At 41.7% G+C, this 20,697-nt stretch overlaps 1 protein-coding gene across 2 annotated transcripts in view; it reads left to right on the top strand.

Annotated features, from left to right (window-relative positions):
• Positions 1 to 3,543: 3,543 nt before the first annotated feature.
• The window catches only part of kif26ab (kinesin family member 26Ab), a 71,225-nt gene continuing 54,071 nt past the window's right edge, over positions 3,544 to 20,697 (top strand). The window contains exons 1-2 of one of the 2 annotated variants that reach the window (XM_035994590.1): positions 3,544 to 3,934; positions 5,961 to 6,179. In XM_035994590.1, the coding sequence (XP_035850483.1) occupies positions 3,800 to 3,934; positions 5,961 to 6,179 (354 nt within the window). In that variant the 5' untranslated portion in view covers positions 3,544 to 3,799. Of the gene's footprint in view, positions 3,935 to 5,427; positions 5,711 to 5,960; positions 6,180 to 20,697 lie in introns of those variants that run through there. The other variant, XM_031278665.2, reaches the window with a different exon arrangement.

Here is a 20,697-nt window from a genome sequence, read left to right as displayed (position 1 = left end):
CCCCTTGTGTTACATTGCCAACTGCAGTTCAGGAACTGTGGGGAGCTGTAAAAATCATCAGGCTCCAATCATTTTGTTCTGCTGGCACACGTTTACATTTTTAACAGCTCTGCTGCTGCAGTAATACCCATCTTTCCGCTGCTTTACTATTGCCACTATTCAGAAGTACTGATTAAAACAAGTCAATAAAGAATCATTTGTCTCTGTTGAGTCTGTGTGGGATGTTGGACCCCAAGTCTGCAGGGATGCTCGCTGTCCAAAGTACTGAAACTTACTGCAAAATTAGTGCATTTTCTGTCAATTTTTATCTAATTTTCTAAACTAGAGAAGACTTTTTTTTGGACAGTGTAGATACATAATTAGACATGGTCAGAGGTGGAAAAGGTATTCTGATCCTTTAATTAAGTAAAAGTACTAATATATACCACAGGGTTAGGGTTTTTAAAGAGTTTGTTTAGCTTAAAAAGTAGGATAATTATCTTAACACATAAAGGAAATGCTTGAGTTTATCACAAACATGCACAATTCAAAATCACCAAATGTGGAGATATGTCGTTTTCACTGGACAGGAATGGTAAGAAAATTGTAATCTGAAAGCAACTATAGGCTAGCTGTCAGAAAAATGTAGTGGAGTAAAAGTATAAAGTTATATCAAATGGATATGCTCAGGTAAATTACAAGTAGGCCTACCTCGATTATGTAAGTACAGTACTTAAGAAAGTGTAGGCCTACTGGACATGGGTCACTTTTTTCTGCTTTTAACTTGATTTATGCTAAATGTCCTGTAATTTTGTTCTCTGTTACACTGACTAAACCACTATTAGTCCAAATCTGGACTCAGTTAGACTGCAAATGCCTTAATTAAATTCTGAACACACGCGTTTGCGTTCAGATCTTGTATTTTTTGGGACCAGTTTGATGGGAAAACCAGACTTAAAGACTCAAAATCTGACACAAGAAAATCCGAATATCTTTTTCCCAAGGCATAGGCTACTTTATACTGCAAATAAATCATTCATGAACGCACTGTGCACCGATTATTCCCCCCCTCTCCTTTTAGACAGCCCCCTTCTTCTTTTCCCTTTGATCTCCTCCATGCGCCAAGAACTATCAATATTTGCTAAACGTTTCTCACAAAGCATGTCCGTGCACCGGGAGAAGCTGCAGAGGTCTCACGAGCAAGGGGATAAGACATAAGAGAGACAATAATGAGATGCCCAGAGCGATTCCCCTGTGCGGGCGCAAGGGCAGCAGATGTACATGCAGTCCCGCAGTCCCAGGGGATCCCGTCCTCGGAATTTCATCAGCGGCCCGGAGAGACCCAACCAGACCTCCTCCAGTGGGGAGGGATGGGTGACGGACGTGGTAAATCATCTTTACTATGGATTGTAATTATCGGTCTGCTGACAACCCTGCTTCCCCCATATGTGTGTGTGTGTGTGTGAGGGAGAGAGAGTTGCGTGGATTGCAAAGTGTTTGTGGGATCAAAAAATAATGTATAGGCTACATCCCTAGAATATGTATTATTTACTCTCCTCTTCTCAGCTGTCAAAGCACCATTGTTCCCTAAATCTAAATCTAGATTATTTTAATGATTTCTGACCTGCTGAAAAATAAAATAAAACTTGTAAACTTAAAGTTTAATTAAAACTTTTTGACAGCCATCTGGACTCAGGTGCCTCGGAACCAATGGGCTAAAACAGAAGCGTCAAATGATTAAAGGGAAAATCCACCCTAAATATAATTTCCCTTTAGCTATATTTCACTGTTTGTTTTTTTTCAGATAAAGAGACACTACCTATTTCACAGCTCAAGATCATCTTACTTGTAATAATGACTAGCAGCCAACCTGTGAAAACAGTTGTTGAATGTCTTCTGTTGCTTTGGAGGCAGTTTTCTAAAGGCTGAGATATTAACCCAATGATATCAGTATCTCTGCTTGGACTTGGAGACTATATGATTTAACAAAAAGCCTGTGTTACAAACTGAGGGCATGGAGTTAAAGCAGAGACGGTTTAGAAGTATATAAGGTATAGAGGATATTTGGTTAAAGGTCTGGCATTTATAAGAAGGGGATGTTGCATTATGGGAAATGTAGGATCCAGTGTTTTTGGAGCCTGCCCCACACTAGGAACTAACCGTCAGGATATCTCAGCCTCTGCTGCTTTGATTTTGACAAATGTGTCTGTCTCTTTGGAGAACCTCCAGCATTATATGTGTGCAATACAATACTAAATCCCAGGAATATCCCTTTTATCCAAAAACACTGAACTAGACATGTAATTCATACAGAAGTTGTCGCAATCAAAATTATATTTGAATGTAGTTCCCAGCTGTGAATCAGAAAACGTGCTCATATCTCAGTTAAATCACCATGTGTGCTGCTGTCCTACTGTGCCACTGTTCACCGTCTGTGGAGCAGCTTCATGTGGATGACATCATCACTACAGTGGGTCTGCAGTTGAGCTGCAGGAGAAACTGGTTTAAACTCATAGGCCCTACATTAAATCTGAGCTGACAGAATGTTTTAGATTGAGTTTTCCCATTAAAAAAAACACATTTTCTTTACTGTAATACTGCACAGCAGTTACATCGACATAATGGCTCTCCTGGACCCCATGCCACTGGCCTCAGCCATTCAATCTATGGGATAACTAGCCTCAGCCTGCTATGATGAAGACTATTCATTGAATATTGATTAGCAATTATGAACTTTGGACATCAGATGCATTATTTAGCATCAATAGCTACAAATACATTAAATGATCAAGTTGCTCAGAGGTCCCACAAGAGTTTCATTCAGTGTGTAAGTTGATTATTTCAAAGCAAATGTTGATTGATATAGCCTTTAAGTATCTTAAAATCAAGCAAAATCAAATCAATTTGAAACTATCCCAACAGATGATCTTCATCATCATAGTAAGTAAATATGAAATGTGTGTCTCCTATGAGATATTCCCTTGTGAAAAATACAATGCAATAAAGCAACCCTATAACCATGTACAGTACATCCTGCAAGAATATTATATTATATTATATAGGAGAAAGGAATTCCATAAAGTAAGCTATGATGAGGTCATTACCGCATGCCACATACACATTATACGTCCCTACATGAATATTACAGGGAATCAGTCGTTAGGGGTTATGGCCAGGCTTGTCACTGTGTTTTACATCTTCGTGTGGGGGCTGACAACGCAGCAGCAAATCGGGTGGGAGAGCAGGTCATCACTATCTGACAGGGGGGCGAGTGAGTGTGAGAGAGAGAGAGAGAGAGAGAGAGAGAGAGAGAGAGAGAGAGAGAGAGAGAGAGAGAGAGAGAGAGAGAGAAAGAGAGAGGGAGAGAAAGAGGGAAAGAGAGAGAGAGAGAGAGAGAGAGAGAGAGAGAGAGAGAGAGAGAGAGAGAGGGAGAGAAAGAGGGAAAGAGAGAGAGAGAGAGAGAGAGAGAGAGAGAGAGCAGCATGCACAAGGTGCTCCTTCGCTCTCAGACCTGCAGCTCTCAGAGATCAGGCATGACCAGCCTCGGGATGGATTAAAAAAGTATTTCACTTGGATGTGAACCTTATTGCATGCCGGATGGATTGTATTGTTTTATTGTCTTCTCGGACTACTGGAAATCTGAGAGGTTATTTTACGCACACGTGCAGACAGCGCTCACCGTGAGTCACTGGATGTCCGGATTAAAAAACCCTGTGGATCTTGTTGAAGGATACGAGAGAAATAAAGTAGATGGATATACTACAAATCAAATAGGTTTCCCGAGGAGTGGAATATTTTTTAGGCTACACTCGCAGCCCACATGGCTTTGCCAAACTCATCTGGGTCTCCCGGAGCTGGGACGCCCAACCCCAGCGTCATAGACCTCGGGACAATCTTCGTTGACTCTGACATCATATTTGGATTTACAAGTCACCTGCTAAAGAGAAAAACAAAGGTAAGAGTACCCTGAAGGGAACACATGTTATAAAAAAGAATGATATCATGCTTGTGTAGGCTACATTTTATAAAACAAGTGTGAAATAGTGACGAGACAGACAACTGATGTGCGTTTGTCCGGTGTTCAGGACCCTGAACAGCACCTCGCAGCATCCTCAATCCCCTCTCTTGCTCTAAACTTCACCCTCGCATCTCACTCATCATCAGTTTGTCTTATTCAGCACTATTGCAAAATTGTGCTGCAAATGAAATTGTCTTTGCCAACGAAAAATCATCGAAAACGGGTAATCAAATTAGAAGCGGCTCTCAGTTAACACCTAGCCGATTTAAATAAGGTTGATAACTTATTGTGGGAGCGTTTGTGGACTGTGAAGATTTATAATGACTAATCATGATCTTAGTTTTCAATACAACATGTATTTGACTATATTCAATTCACCATTTAAGTCTATAAGTCTAGTCTATAATTGGCATGAGTTGTAGGCTACAACCAGAGGACAAAAGACTGTGGGTTTACCTAAATAGGTCGTTTAAGGCCAAGAAAAAGAGAAAGTGTTTCAGAGCGTGCGGCCACTGTCGGTTACATCACCCACATGAAATATTTAAAGTTTACCAATTAAATATTTAACCTTGGTACCTCAACCCCCTCCAGTTTGAGAGATGCTGTTCTTTATTTTTGCCAGAGGATGGCGCCAGACACTAACAGCACACAGAGGCAGTCCTGTCTGGAAGGAGGCAACAGTTGCTGAAACTGAGCGGCCACAGCTGAAACAGAAACCTAATGATATAAATTATCTATTCTATTCTATTCTATTCTATTCTATTCTAAAGGGTGACCTGGAAGACCAATTAATCAAGACCCAATTGGCACATAAGGAGCGTAAAGCACCCTGAACTCAATTTATTCACGTTTTACTCTGGTAAAATGTGAATAACAATGTGAAAATTGTGTCAGTCTTATTGGAGGAGTTTTCTAATAGTGGTAGCTATAGGACTACTTGTTTCCGCTTGAACCCCTGTATAAACTTCTGTTTTGCAGCCCACCCTTATTTAAGCCCACATAACTCGTACTTAAAATCCTAATGGAGATCCCGGGGAATTTTGGGGAATATGTATTAATGATTGGTAACACATTTACAATATTTCCATTTCATGGAATGATAAAGCCATAACAACATGGAGTCTGGGATTTGAATATTTTACTTAGTGTGCGCATCATATAGCTTCAATGGAAAGGTGGAAAAAGCTAATAGCTACATACGTGATACTGTCCGACAGTGTGGAATAAGATGACTTTCACAACCTTAGAGTAAGAGGAAATATTTTATGGGGGGAAATTAGTAGACTAATATATTCCTGTTCACCACACAGACACTTGAGAGTGGTCTATGGTATAATAACAGCTCTGACCCCTTCCTGCGCAGGAAAAGTTTTCTTCAGCCCTCCCATTCCAGGATGATAATACCGCCTCCTGCTCACCGCTGAGTGAGCGCCCCACCAAAACTCCTCCGCGGTAAACTTATGGTACACACTCACCAGTTGCCTTCGGCCAGAAGCTACTGGTCCAGTACATCAACAGATGACTGGTGACCCTCAGTCAGGTCTTCAGTCTAGCCTATGGCTCTGCCCGGTGTTTTTTTCAGCGGCAAAACCTGTGAGTTTGGTGTTTCAGGAAGACGTTCTCCTGAAGGTGTAGCCTTGATCTGGGAGAATGAGCTCATTTTGGGGCAATTCAGCTCCTGATGGAAGGGACCCAAACAACCGCATGTTCACTGTAAGTGTCTCACTGCACACGATTAATTGTATACATAGGAATAGGATCATGTAGGTTGTGTCGTTTCCACCTAACATAAAAGCAGCACAACTTGCATTTCGTTGGTGCGCGCTTGGACAGGTGCTTTGTATTCAAACGGGTCGTCAAGGTACAAACAAACAGTTTTACTCTCACACTTCAGCGCACTGGAGGTGTGACCTGCTATTATTCCTACAATAGAAGTTAACCAAACGTTTTCCTTATGCTGAAGGTGGATGGATGTCCGAGTGGAGAGTCTCCAGTAGCCCCCAGGAAAAGACTTCAATCTGCGGAGGACGAGCGATGCAGTAGCCGGCCTCCCCCTGAGGGCGCCGGGTCGGTTTCCATCTCAGAGTCGGAGGAGAAGGGAGGCTTCTGCCAGCAATGTCAAAAGAAAGTCACAGAGCTGAAGAAGCAGGCGCTAGCCCTAGCAGACCAGAATTCACTGAAGGTTAGTTTAATAACTTTTTTTCTCTCTTTTAGGCCAATCTTATTTTAAATTTTTTTTTTTGTTTTGCACTTATTTACACCTTAAAGTTTGAAATACTGAGATCACCTGAGCTGCATTGTTTTTTCACAGTATTTCCTGTTAAAAACATAGTCAAATTAAATTAATAAAACCTAAACATGTGAGTTAGTTATACTCACTGTTTTACACATAGCAGTAGGGAACTCTCTGAACTGCTGTAACATTTCTGTAGCACATACTGTACTAATTGTCTTTTGGCCTTTCTTGCCCACCTGCACCTGCTCTTAACGCTGATATCTAAAGACAATGACATTCGATCCTCTCTATGGTTTATAATTGTACCAAGAAAGCTCTCACCATCCACTTGTAAAGTTGTTTATTGCATGCTTGACTTCAAATGCTGGCCTTGGATGTGAAAATGGATGCTTTTGAGACTTTGAAAGTGGCCCATTGTTTGGCTAAACAATGCTTATCTCTTCATTTTGCTGTTGGGTGTGGAGGGGGGGCCAGTGGAGTTGAAATGACCGAGCCGCTCATGTTGGAGACTGAGGAGGAAGTTAAATCCCAGTCGACCTTCTCTGTGCATTGAAAGTGTTCCTGTATGGCTGTTCCCACAATTCCCACCGCTGTTAAATATAGGTCCTGAGACTGCTGTTGTTGTGGCGGGCTGGGTTTACCCTCGGGTCGCTTCTCCTTTGTTGTCCCGTTTTAGAGAGAGAGAGTCCCAAAGTCGGATAGGATTACAGCTCTTCAAAGTTCACCCCAAATCCCACAGCACCTGATGTTCATACGGGAACAGGTAGACAAGGGACAAGGGGGCATTTCTGAAGCACCTGGGCTCTCTGTTTGAGACATCTGCATGTGTGGTCTAATCTTTGTTTTGAGTATATCAGATCTGTGTTCAGGTATCAGGTAAGTTCACCCTGTAAACACATTAAGCCTACCCCTTACTGCCATTATCTGCCATGGGAACTGACCTCCCTCTTTTAGTGTGGGACCCTCCAGCAGTACTTTGTGGCCTTCACCAGGTGCTCTGTGTTGTAGAAATAGATGGGAGCAGCTACTTAACCCTCTATTTTGCACTTGTTGATGGCTAAATTGGACCTTAATTCTGGGGTGGAAAACAGTGATGGCAGGGTGCTCTTATTGCACCAGGGTTATAGTATGGAACGACAATAAATCCATTGTCTTTGTGAGTTTGAGCTACCCACCTGTTGGGCCTCATCGGATGGACGTGGTTATGGATGATCGCTTCCAAATTGCTTCCTCCGTGGAGGGAATAAGGTCAACAGGGCGACTCTGGTGGCCTGTTGGTGTGTCTGCGATCACCGTACCTGCTAGGGTTCGGCCAGTGTTGTGTCTGTGGCTGTCATGGGAAAAACGAGAGCGTAGACTGTTTACCCGAGGTCGCGCTTCCCCTCCCTCCCCATCCGCCGGCCGTTCCGTTTTTGTGAAGAGGAAGTCAGCTTAGTCCCCAGACATCCCTCTCCCCCTTACCCTGCCTACAGACTTATTGTTTGAATACAGTAGTATCAGCGAGTGGATACAAATTCAAGGAAGAGTGAATGTGCTTTTCTACATGGAAACTACTAGAGGGAAATTTCACTGTTCACACACACACTGAAGCCTCCCAGACAGCTTTTGTGTTTTCCTGTTACGGTCAAGAAGAACCTGCTTACACTGTGTCCTGCAAGTGTGTAAATACAGGGACGTAAAGGCCTTTTCGCTCTACACTATAGCCTAAAGGTGTATGGGTGAACCTGCCAACGGTGCAGTAAACATTTTGCACAGAACCCACTTGGCAAGCATTAGAAAACTCAAGATGGTAAATTATTTCTTTATGTGTTCACATCCACTGGCAGCAATTTAATATTTTTCATACCTCCTGCCTTTAAGTTCATGCTTTATATCAAGAGCAACAGTGCACAGGGTCTTGTGTTTGACAACTTTTTGAAACTATTTAAACTTCACATGCAACTATATTGCCCTTTTATACACTTAATTTGCAATGATTTTTTTTATTATAAATATTTTATGACATTGTGTTGAAGTGCTCAACCCCAAATTAACTTTGCTGAAATTATGTCCTTGAGCTACCACCCTTAAGTTTCAGTTGCCTTGGCACATTTTATGTCATTAAGAAAGCAGATGATTAAAAAAAAAAAAACCTTGGAAAAGGACAGACGGAAAGAGTAGAGACACTGACAACCTCCAGACTGGATCTAATCAAGGGAATTCACCTACTTAATTTGCATAATTAAAACCTACAGTACGGAATGACTTCAGTAGCGAATAACAGACAGTCTGAATTTAATAATTGTAGACTGTGCTTATTGTGGCTGGACACAGTGGCTAGGTAAGGTATGATATAAAGAAAGACTATCACTTTAAAGAAACCAATTAGCTTCTTACTGTAATCAGAAGCTCTGGATTAGATCCAACCTCAGGTCATAAATGCTAAATTCTCTGCTTTTTGTAAGTCTCTGGCCTGGGATACTTCATATTTATGGTTGAGTGTCATTGACAACAAAAGGCGATTAGGTTTGTATAGAGCCAGTACCTGGAGTCATTGTGACCTGTAAGAACTATAATTCCTTGCCCGTGGCCAGACTGCAGCAGCTCAAGCCCCTCAGTCACAGTTTAGACAGAAGCTCTGTCACTTGATATCTAATTTTTGAAAAGGCTAACAGTAATTGTATTCGCTGATCCATGAGATAGAAGATATTCAGAGAGAATGGGAGCCAAAAAGACGGGATTATGTTGATGAAATATGCAAGGAAGTCTTTCACTACAAGTTGTACAAAAGTATTTTAGGAATTAAGCTAATTTGCTTTCTTGTGAAGATTGATGCATGTACGGTTAATATGTAGCTTGAGCCAGCAGCCAGTTAGTTTAGATTAGCATGAAAACAGGAAATAGTGGAAACAGCTACAGTAGCTTAGCTCTGTCCAAAGTAACACAATATGCCCACTAGCACCTCTAAAGCTCAGTAATTAGCACACTATATCTTATTTGTTGAATCCGTACAACAAAACAAAAAGTAAAAACAACACACTGCCATGTTATTGTTATCTATTTCTTGGTCGGACGCTTACACACATGAGAGTGCTATCAATCTCCTCATCTAACTCTCTGCAAGAAAGCTAATACACACAGTTACCAAATGTCAAGCTATTCTTTTAATTTTTCAGCTGAGAATAGGTTTGTAATATTTGTATTTTTACTGATAAAATTAAAGGTTGGAAACATGGAAATATATTAAGTCTTCCTTTTTATAAGCCAGAGTTCTAGAGCAGACACGTTGGGGTTTGGTATGTTGCAGAGACTGCAGGTCAGTGACGAAGTCAGCAGTGCTAACACCCACTCATAAATACTGGGGCCTATGAATATACAAGTAGTCTTGGACCTTGTGAGCTCCACTAGTACACTGACTGATTAACAGAGATGGTCCTGTAGGGCTGTGAGGGCTTGAACATTTGGATTAAGTTGAGCTGTTGGAGGTTGAGGTCAGTTGCAGCCAGGCCTTACTCTTCTGATGACCTTTGCCCTCCTGATATGGGGAAACTGCATTTAGGACCAGGTCACTATGGAGATGAAGGTGTAATGAACTTAAATTGTGGTGACAGATAATGAGCAAACTGCCAGCTAATCAAGAATAATGTGCATGTAATGCTGATGTATGCACAAGGTGTCCAAGCCTAATATGGATGGTGTGTATGAGTGTGACTATGAATGTGGCTGCAGGAATTAATTTGTTCCATAAGGCCTTCTGCCAGTTTTTTCATGTCAAATTCATAAATTATGGGACCAGTAATTCTCACAAATGACTCATTTGGATTCATGTTTGATTTGTTACTGCTTTGTTCATCGTTTGACCCTCGACCCACTTTACATGCAGTTATTATTGATTCCATGTAAAATATTACAAATCAGGTTTTGTTTCGTGGAGCACAGAAGAAAGGAAATTGATCATCTACATCGTGCAAAAAAGAGTTTGTTTAACTGTGTGGGAAATAAACTTATTTCTACACAGGCATTTGTGTGTGTTATGTGACATTAATACATTCTGTGCCTGCGTGCCCACATAGGAAATTTGTATAGCTGACTGCCAAAGAAGAAGAAGTGGGGCAGAAAGCAGGAACATTGCTTTGTTGATATTGTTACTGCGCATAAAAGTGTTTGAGAGAAGTAGTTCAGGAGAGAGAGACAAACAGGAAGAAGTGGGTGATGGTGAATGGCTGCACATCTACCTACCTGGCTACTGTTTCTCAGGCAAATTGGGGGGGGGGGGGGGGGGGGGGGGGTTACTTCTCCTTTGTTGACTGACCTCTGACCTTTCTGTCAGTTCTCCCAGTCTTTATGGTGGTTAGAGTTTCAGGAGGCCGACCTGGGCTGGAACAGGTGTACGCTGCCAGCTTCGCTGCAGGAGGGCAGACGACAGGACAGAGTGACTGGCAGACGGATGGAGGGAAGGATAGAAAAAAGACGTGTGTGAAAAACCTCTCTGGTGCTGAAACTTGAGCTAACGTAGAGTTAATACAGAGCCATCTTATTCTATTCACCTCTAAGCACTTGAGCCCCTGGGGCTCTCTGTGATGTGTGTGTTGCGTTCCTCTGTGGGTGCTCAGCAGTGCATGCACTCCAGAGAGCCTGGGAGGAGATGAGAGACGAGACGGGAGAATAGAGGAGGCTCTGGGCTCGCCTCATCCCTGCATGCAGTGTGACTTCTGCTTTATGGCATGTGGCTGTATAAAACCGCAGAGCAATAATCTGGTGTCAAGTGGTACAGAGACCACAGACATCAGTCATGTTGCTACCGTGCTGTACGGTATCTGTGCCTCAGCAGCATGCAGCTGTTCACTGCCACTTCGCCTCCAGTCTCCACAGCTTCATTCATTCAGTCTTTCAGCTGTCAGATACCTCTCCGTGTGACAAATTTGCATGCATTGTGTTCGCTTCTTTTTTAACTACTGTTAGGGCTGGGCTAACAGTTCTTAATTTAAATCACGTTTGCCAGACTGTTAAACATTAAAATGTTTACATTCAAGACTTTTTCCTTCTTTTGTTAAATGAAAAAGGCTTTTGTATTTCTCAAAGTAATTTTTAAAAATAACAACAATCTTTTGGTAGTTGTACTGTATGAAACTCATCTATCTGTTACCAGTAGTATTAAGTATTTTCAAACTAAACCAAGCTGTACTCACTGCATTATAGTATTATAGTACAGTGGACACAGTGGCATAGAAGAAAAGACTAGAAAAAGGTTCACTTTTTGGTTCAAGTATTGCAGGAATTTAATTATCCTGGAAGAGAAATCCTTCATCTCCTCTATTTCCCAGCCTTTATCTCCATCTGGAAGCTGCACATTGTAGCCACAGTGCTTTGAATGTCGACAGTGGAACAACTCCGTCAGTAGTTAAGAGAGCGTAAAGAGTTTCTCATTTACTTTCCTGCCTCCAGATTTTCACAGCTGGTCCCGCTTTTCAAAGTAACTGACTTTTACTGGCCAGAAACCTTTTTTTCTAATCTTCCGGCAGCTCTGGAATGAAGGCCACATCTTCACTATGTCTACTGCAGTTTCATTTTACATCTTTAATTTGGTGAGCTGAAAGTGAATTGACCCCAATTGTTGCTGTCCAGTCTGCTACTTATCGCAATTGCAAGGGTAAATTGCTATGAGGCAGGAAATAGGTTAAGGGTGCGCAGATGCAAGGGTTGATGGGTCTGGAAGGAAACTAAGCTGCAGTAAGGCTGATGCTCATCGCCTTTCATCAGGATGACAGTGAGGGAATCTGTCAGAGGAGGATGAGGAATGCTCCACCTGGAATAACTGCCATTCCTTACGTCTGCACTCCACTGCTGGCTCCTCAGAGGAGCGGGCAAGATAAAACAGGAGCTGACTGTGGGTCCTCAGCAGATGCCCAGTTGCCCACTAACACACACACACACACACACACACACACACACACACACACACACACACACATATATAATCTCTGTACACAGGCACATGCACATAGGTAAACCAATTCGTGCCGTTAGCTCAGACATGCACACACAGATGCACAGATTTTACCTGAATGTGTCCTTTTCTGGCCATCTGGTCATTTCTAGTGCGGCTGCATGCCACTGTAATGTCTACAGAGAGTCGTCCAGATGTTCCTGTTACCTGTCAAGGTGAGAAGAGCTATTTAGAGCTGCTTAGACCTGGGGATTTACTGCCGTCTTACTGTAAAGGTTGCAGTGCCTCTCTCATTCACTAGTCAAATATGTAAAGTCAACCTATTATCCTTAACAGCTATTCAGTAAAGACGTTCAATCAAAGTATGTGACTTGGGAGAGCAGTTGCACCTTTAACTTTTATAACTTTAGCTGATGAGAAAGCATTAAGCTACCAGAGGCTTCACGCTTGGCAGAGCATCTTAGCTTTTCTTAAATATCTGTGAATGTTGGCCTGAAGTGTCCTGTTGCATGTAGAAAGATATGTTCTTAACAATGGTACAAAAATAAATAAAAATAAAATTATAAATGTGGAAGAATCCTTTCTTTTTTCATAAATAGTAATACAATTACTTACTTACTTATTTACTTACTTACTTATTTTCCTTGGCATTTTGGGAAATACATTTTCTTGCCAAAAGAGTTAGAGGAGAAAATTGGTACCACTCATGATTGTTTGTTAAATATAAAGCTACAACCAGGAGACTAGCTAGTTAGCGTGGAGGTTAGCTTTTTATAATAACCTAAAGACTGGAAGCAGGGAAACAGCTAGCCTGGCACCTTGGCTCTGTCGAAAGGTGCCATTAAAGCTCACAAATTAACACATACAGTATCTCATTTGTTTAATCTGTGCAAAAACTGAAGTGTTTTTTAACATTTCATAGAGCCAGGCTAGCTATTTCTCTCTGCTCTAGTCTTTATGCTAAGCCAAGCTAACTCTCTCCTGTGTGTTTTCTATTTAACAGACATTTATGAGAGGGGCATCGAATCGATCGTTTTCATCAACGCTAACTCTCAGCAAGAAAGTGAATTAGCGTATACCAAAATGTCCATTCCTTTAACATGTTCATTAACAACCTGCTAGCTAGCATTGCACAAATTTGTTATGTGTGGTCATTTTGAGTTAGTGCAATAATATTTAAAGCACCTGTTCACATGTGTTTATTTAGTGTTTTATCTTCTGTGGAAGAACTGAACGTCCACAATATCTAAATACGTTTATGAGTTTAATACAAACTGGCGGGCATGACATCTTTACAAGTTACTTAAGTTACTCTCACATGTCTCTCGCTAGCAACAACTTCTTCGGTCTAATTTAGCTAGTGTTGTCATCTGGTCTGCGGAACATACTCTGATTCAGAACTCAGTGTAGTAGCGCCTCCTTCTGGAACATCCCTTATTAGCAGATACCTTCTCAAACAGGGTAAGGAAATGAACAATTATTCTTAATAGGTAAGTAAACGACATAGCTTACAGATAAGCATTTCTTGTAACATAATGTTACAGTTAGGATACCACACTGAGTATTTTAATTCAGATGTGACTCGGTCAGGCAATCAAAACTGAGGCCTGTTTTGTTTTATTAGCAATCTTTTTACAGAATTCTTGAATTAAAGCACCAGGTAATGCTGAGATTGTGACAACACCTATATGTTTTAGCCATATCCCCATTGTTAGTTTATTTGAATGATTGCCATGCATAATAGCACTAGTCTGAATGGGTTTGCTGTTGTTTGGTGAAGGATCATGTGTTACAATGAGCCAGACTGAAATTAAACAATGGATCTGCTGTCTAGGCTTACAGGGTGATGTGTTACAGCACAGGTCTGCAGAGCATGAGAACTGAGCAACAAAGGCATACAATGTCAATGAATAAAAGAACACAAATTCAACAAGAAGTGTAACCAGTGGGAATTAATCAGTTTGACTTGTTAATTTAGGGTGGGGTGCCTGTGCGTGATGTGTTTGTGTATGTATGTTTGTTTTATGCAATCTCGTAGCTCCTACTGCCCGGCTCCATATGACATGATGAAGTGAGACACGCATGATCTAGGCAGACTGCAGTCCATTATTGAGTCTGATTCATAGTATTGGAAAAACATAGTTGTTGAGATACATTTTCAAGACGGTAGACAGACACTGAGGAGCACTGAGTTTGAGGTAATCTCCTGCTGGCTCCATAAAACGTGTTCGATTGACAGCAGTCCTTGTGGTAGCAGACAAATCGCCGGGCTTATAGCAATGTGCTGAAAGAGAATGCCAGTGCTGTGTGTCCTTGCCAAGATGGATATGCAGACAGCAAACTCTGGGCTGTTTGGGCGTGGCTCCCTTGCTCACAGCAAACAGTGGATCAGTGGAGTATGGTGCCTAAAGTTGGACTCGACATTGCCTTGTTTGCTTTCCTCTTTGGCAGATGTTAATGGAGCTTCTACTACTTCTCACCTGCCAGCTCAGAAGATGGCCTCTTTGGCATTATTTACCCTAAGAGTATGGCACATTAAGTGTTAGATGATAGAGAAGCAGATTTATAAAATCTGTGATAAATGTTTTCTAATGAGCAATCCCTTCTCCAAACAACCATTGTCAACGTGCCAGGAGCAAGGCACTTAAGCAGTTTTTGCAGGAATTGAAATTGTTTTCCTACTCCACAAAATCAAGTAAACTAAAAGATGACTGATTATATAAAGTATTTTTTCATGTAGTTTGAAGGTATATTTAAATATAATATATGGGTAATATTGCTGAAATTACCCAATGCATTACTTGCCAAATGTATTTTTGCACTTTTGGTGTATACATTTAGCTAATTTTGAGTTATTATGATCACCGAAAGCTGATGGTGAACATGTTAGCAAATAGTGGCTTATTCACACATCAAGCAGACATGTAGGAACATTAGCATTAGTTTTGAGTTGTGTTTCTGGCTGCCTGCCAAATGTAAGTCGAATATTATTATTATTATTATTAGTATATCCTTTTACCATTTTTTTTTACTATTTTGAGCTCTACCAACTCCTGAGGAAAATACCATTTAGTGGCTTAATACAAGTGCAGTTGCAAAGCTTGTAACCCTATTAAGCTGAGTTAACAGATATCGATAGACTTCATACAAGCTCCTTAAAGTGAAATACACTTTCTCAAACGCTATTGTGTACGTGTTAGCAAAGTAATTTTCACATTCTTTTTGTTCGGGATTTCTGTGTGCAATTTGATTTCTTAACAGCTAACCAGTCCACTCCTAAAGGGGCCTCTCAGTGATCAACAGTAAACTGTGCAGCAGCTGTGTGAGTGCACCAGTGTGCTTTCATGTCATATTTCTATATATGTGTCTGGGTGACAGTATGCATGCATCACTGTGTTATTCTATTTGTGTTTGTGTAATAGTAGATGGATTGTGATGGGTTGTGTTGTGATTGGTAGATAGGTTTGTTAACCTGTCTTACTGGGCTCCCCAGCTTTGCGTTGGGCGCATTCTTTATTGTCAGGAGCTCATTCTGATACCTATAGTGGCCTATATATCCTGGCGCTGCGTGAAAATGCCAGTCAAAGTTCATGCTGCTCATGTTCATTTCATGCTTGAGTGTCCAGCTCTGTGAGCCAGGATGAGTGTGTGTATTGATGATGTGTGAATGTGGGTGTAAGTACCAGAGGAAAAAGAAAGAGACGAAGCACATTCAGGGTCCCTCCATCCTTTGCATTTTGCCGCAGAAGTCATCCATCTTTCTGAACTTAACTGCGACCAATTTATGATTGCATTATTTTAGTCAGTGTTTTATCCTCATTCCAACACGTAGGCCTGGTAGTGGTCTGGTTAATGGAGAAGGTGATGGAGAAGGTGACTGGCCAGTACTATTACTTTGGTACTCGGCGGGCTTAGCTTTAAAGGGAATATGATGAGAATACAAGCTCTCTTTATCTCTGATATTTTTTGACTTGCTCCTGGTTTGGTGCTCATACCAAACATGCCACTTATATGTTAAACTACAGTTCACTTAAGTATTAGTTATTTTTTTAGGAGTTCATAAGTTTGCTCCTATTTCGGCTGTTCAAGGTGATATGGGTTGGATTCCTGGTTAAATAATGAGAAAATGTGAAATGATAAGGCTGTGGAATCGTTTGCTTAACATGTCTGATAATAGGATTAATAAAAAGGTGTTTCTCTGGGCCAAAGCACACAATTCCCCTTGGACTAATGACATATATGATGTTTTTGAAGAAGTTGAATTGCAATATATATATTTTTAACTTGCAGCATGTACACAATCAGAAGTAAGTTACTTACACCGAAGAAGATAAAAGGTTGTGCAAACTATGTAAAATAGGAGAAGTTGAGAACGAATCACATTTTCTTTTGTATTGTCCGTATTATGATGAGTTAAGAACACCGATCTTACATGAAATGTCTGTCCAAAATCCTGAAATGTTCTGGTGCACGGATGATGATCAATTGGAGTGGTTGTTTAAATTTAATATTTATAAGTTGGCAAGTTTTGTTTCTAAAGCTTGGCAAACAATACTAGAAGGGTTATTTGTTTAGGGTATGTGGTTACTTTGGCACCTGGTCCCTTATCCTAGGTAATGGTGTCTTGTAAGCTTGTGTGGGCTGGTCATATTTTATTGTATGCATGACACAATAATACAAAAAAATATTAATTCATTCATTCGTATTAGCATAATTATTGGTCTATTGTTATATCTAATGAATATCCCAAACCTCCGATTTGCACCAAAACTTTTATCCCTTCTATCTATCTAGACAGAAGCAGCAGAAGAAAAGAAGTGTAAAGTGTGCTTTTATTTTTTTTCCCGTTATTGAATCACTTGACTTAGCAATTTGCCTGCTGACATTTTAAAGGAAATAGCATAGCAATGCATTCTACAAAATGGCAGCAGGGTTGCCTTTAATCCCATGAAAAATGGTATCGCTGAGTTTCTCAATAGGCCGAACACGAAAAAAGGTCAACCTCAGCTGTATGGATTTTCATAATATTTTTTTTTACCAGAAAGAAGTCAATCATGATACAGTAGCAGTGTTGTTTGTCTGTGATTGGCAGGTGAGGTCTGCACTTTCGGGTAAAACGTTTAAGAAGCTTCCAAAGCAGTGAGGGCTGAGATACATTGTGGTTTTTGCTTGACATAACTTTTTCATAAAAGAGAAGAGATTTTCACCCCTTCTTTGCTACTTTCATGTGATACACACACATAGTTAGTATAGCCTCAAGTACTGATACTTGACAGCCTTCCTTTAATATGTCTGTCTCATCCAATGATTCGCCCAGATAAACCGCACCAGAGTGATAAGGAAGAGAGAGAGGGGGCACTTGTACAACACTTGTAAAATCTCAAAGTTGATAGAAGTGTTAAACTGTGCCTTTAACTTTGAGAAACAGCATCAAGGTAAGGAAGAGCAATGACCTCATAATTGGCAAGTTAACGCAGTTTTTTTGTGTGCTGAATGATGAACTTGGCTGGCATTTTTGCCCACTTGTGAACTCTTAAAGTATACACATTTACTTTGGAGGTCACGGGAAAAAGATCTAAATGAGGATAATGAGATTTATTTTCAGATCAGCAGAGATATGCTGTCTTAAGAAACGATGCCATCTTGAACTTGTCAGTACTCCCAGATGCTTGTGGCGTAAACCTTCCCCTGCCTCTCTCCCATGATCTGACTCCCATTAATAGATCCGTCCTTTATGCTTCCCCTCTTGTTACTGCTGCTCTATTTTATGATGTCACTCTCTCTGCTGAAGAGCTCTGGGCTGTTTTATCTCCTTCGTGTGTGTCGGGTACTTAAACTTAAACCTCTCTGTTTACGAGTCCCAAACTGCCTCTCCATCCTGCGTTTGCTGCTCAGTATCAGTTCAGCATCGCCCATAAAAAACCCAGCCATCCTCGCTGTTCTGGGAACTCACTGTTGGGCTTCACTGTGCAGACCCCCAGCTAAGTGCTGCCCATTCCCATGCTGGGTTTGAGAACAAGTCCGGGTGGTGAGGGCGCAGTAGATATGACACATGCCGTTGGTGTGGGAGATCCGGGTTCAATTCCCACTGCGATACATCAACCAATATGTTCCTGAGCAAGACACTTAAGCCCTAGTTGCTCCAGTGGCGTGTGTCCTCTGACATATATAGCAATTGTAAGTCACTTTGGATAAAAGCGTCAGCTAAATGACATGTAATGTAAAAGTCTGCAAGAGGGTGTGTGGACAAGTATTGTATATATTGTGTACATGTTTATTCATAAAATTGTCTCTTTCTTTAGCCCAACTGAATGTGGTTTGATTGTCTTGGCATTTCACTTATGTTTGGAGCTGCTTTCAGTTGGTATTTTGTCATCATTAATGTGTTGTGTTTGAGGTGCTCAACTGCGTCTCTCAGAAGGATTTAAATCGACAAGATAGATAGAAGCTGTTGTTTACTGCTCTAAATTTATGCATCAACAAAAACATTGCTGGAATGCCTTTGAACGTGTCTGTGCAACACGGAAACGCTTCCCTCCCTCTGTGAAAAGGAGGGAAGCTCTCGGGGTGCACACCTGTGTCTTTGGCCTTGGTGGATTCCTGCATAGCTTTAATGTTCAGAGGAGCGTATGCTACTGTTCCACTGTTCAGTTCTCTGACCCTTTGTTGTGTCCAACTCACCTCCTCCCTCTGTCCTCCAAGAGCAGCAACTCAGCAGCTCATAAGAGCAAAAACTTACAAAACCATAGTCATTCTCTTATGTCCGCTGCAAGTCCAGACAGCTAGCAGGCCGTAAAATGTGGTCAGACTTAAACGTGTATTTTATTTACACAGCATTTTACAGGTTGTGTCAGCTTTAGTTTGACGTTTAAGCGTTGTGTTGGTTTCCAGGAGGAGGCGTCAGACAAGGCTATGCTGACCTTTGGCTTGACTTCATGAGCTGTTCAGATATAATTCATATGATCAACATCTTTAATGAATCTCTTCTTGTGATTGTAATCCTGCTGGCAAACATGAATTTGATTCTTAGTTGTGAATGAACAAATTGTGATTTTTCTCCTTTTTTTTCCTTTTCATGTGCTGCTCCTGACCTCTCTGCTCGTGACCCCAAACACAGGTAAATGTGAACATATGTATACATAACATATATTTCTATAAAACTGCCCCTCTGTCTGTGTGAGCATTTCTTCACCAAAATGTATTCACCGCTGACACACGGTCATTACCACATCCATCTAGCGAGACGTTACCCTCCTCCTCCCTATTCTGTGTATCCACTGACCCCTCTGCCGCCCCTTGTCCCACGCTGGGCATTTATGTCTTCATCTCTTTGTGAGTGAGAGGCTGTTTTGGCTGCAGCATTCAATGAATGGGTGAAACCAGGGCACACTTGAACTCCCACAGAAGCGGTCACTGGAGACCACATTTGAACTGGATTTGACCTGTCAGACTATACCATCTCTTTTATGCCCTTTTAACATGCACTTACATTCACATCTGTAGTCAGTTTTCATCAGAGGTTGGTTCCCATACTAGAAAGCCGTTCAAAAAGTGATTCCTGCTCGAGTTGTTAAGTTATAAAGGGTGCTGTAAAAGGCCTACAGTAGCCATTCAAAGTCATGGTGGCACTATGGGGATGGAGGGCTCGAGGCTCCTGCAGCAGCTAAACAATGCTTAATTAGCTCATAAACAAAGGCTAGTGGGGGATCAGAGAGGGCAATCAAAGTGTCCCGTTCCTTTGAGCTTCTCTCGCCATCAACAAAGCCCCTCTAATGGCCCCATCACTCCACTTGTTGTGTCTCACCGCGGTGTGCTTCCTGACAACATAAAAGCCTCACATTCCAAAAAGAGCCTCGGACAAGAGACAATACCCGTCCACACCTCCCTCGGCCAGTGCACGCACCCCCCCCCCCCCCCCACCCCCCACCCCCCCCCCCACCCTTCCTCTCTCTTCTAGATATTGACATTGCTCCTTCGCTGGCCTCCGCAGTGTATGTTGGGTTCCCCGTGGAGACCACCGCAGCTTTCATCTCCCCTCTTTCAGTCTTGTGTCCGTGACTTTGGTGGTCTGTTTTATTGCGTTCCTTTGTGTGAGGCTGTGCTGGCACGCTGCTGGAAGCCTGTGAGGAAGTGCTCGGATGTGCCAGGTTCTGGAAAGGTTATTCAAGCTTGGCATTAAGACAGGTTTGTAGGTGATGTGTGTGTGTGTCAGGTGTGTCTGTGTGCATGCCTATGTGTGGCTTGGTGTCCATGTTTGCATAAGACTGTGAGCGTGTTATTTTTTGTATGTTTGGACACGAGGCCCTCTAAAGAAAACAGCCGTCCACTGCCACACGAGGACAGCCAGGCAGCAGGTCGGAGGCAATCTCTGCTTGTTTGTGCGACTCTATGTTATCATCTCCTGTTTCCTGTCAAAACAGGAAAAGACAGGGGCGAAAATGGTGGCTAGGAAAGTGCTGCCTTGATGTGTGTTGGCTGGAGGTCCAGCTCTGCCTGACAGTGACCCTCCTGGCCTGGAAAAACAGACCTGTTCAGGGA

The sequence above is a fragment of the Sander lucioperca genome, chromosome 18 (assembly GCF_008315115.2).
Source record: "Sander lucioperca isolate FBNREF2018 chromosome 18, SLUC_FBN_1.2, whole genome shotgun sequence".
Lineage (NCBI taxonomy): Eukaryota > Metazoa > Chordata > Actinopteri > Perciformes > Percidae > Sander > Sander lucioperca.
The sequence above is the reverse complement of the archived record's forward strand: the minus strand, read 5'-3'. Positions and strand labels throughout refer to the sequence as shown.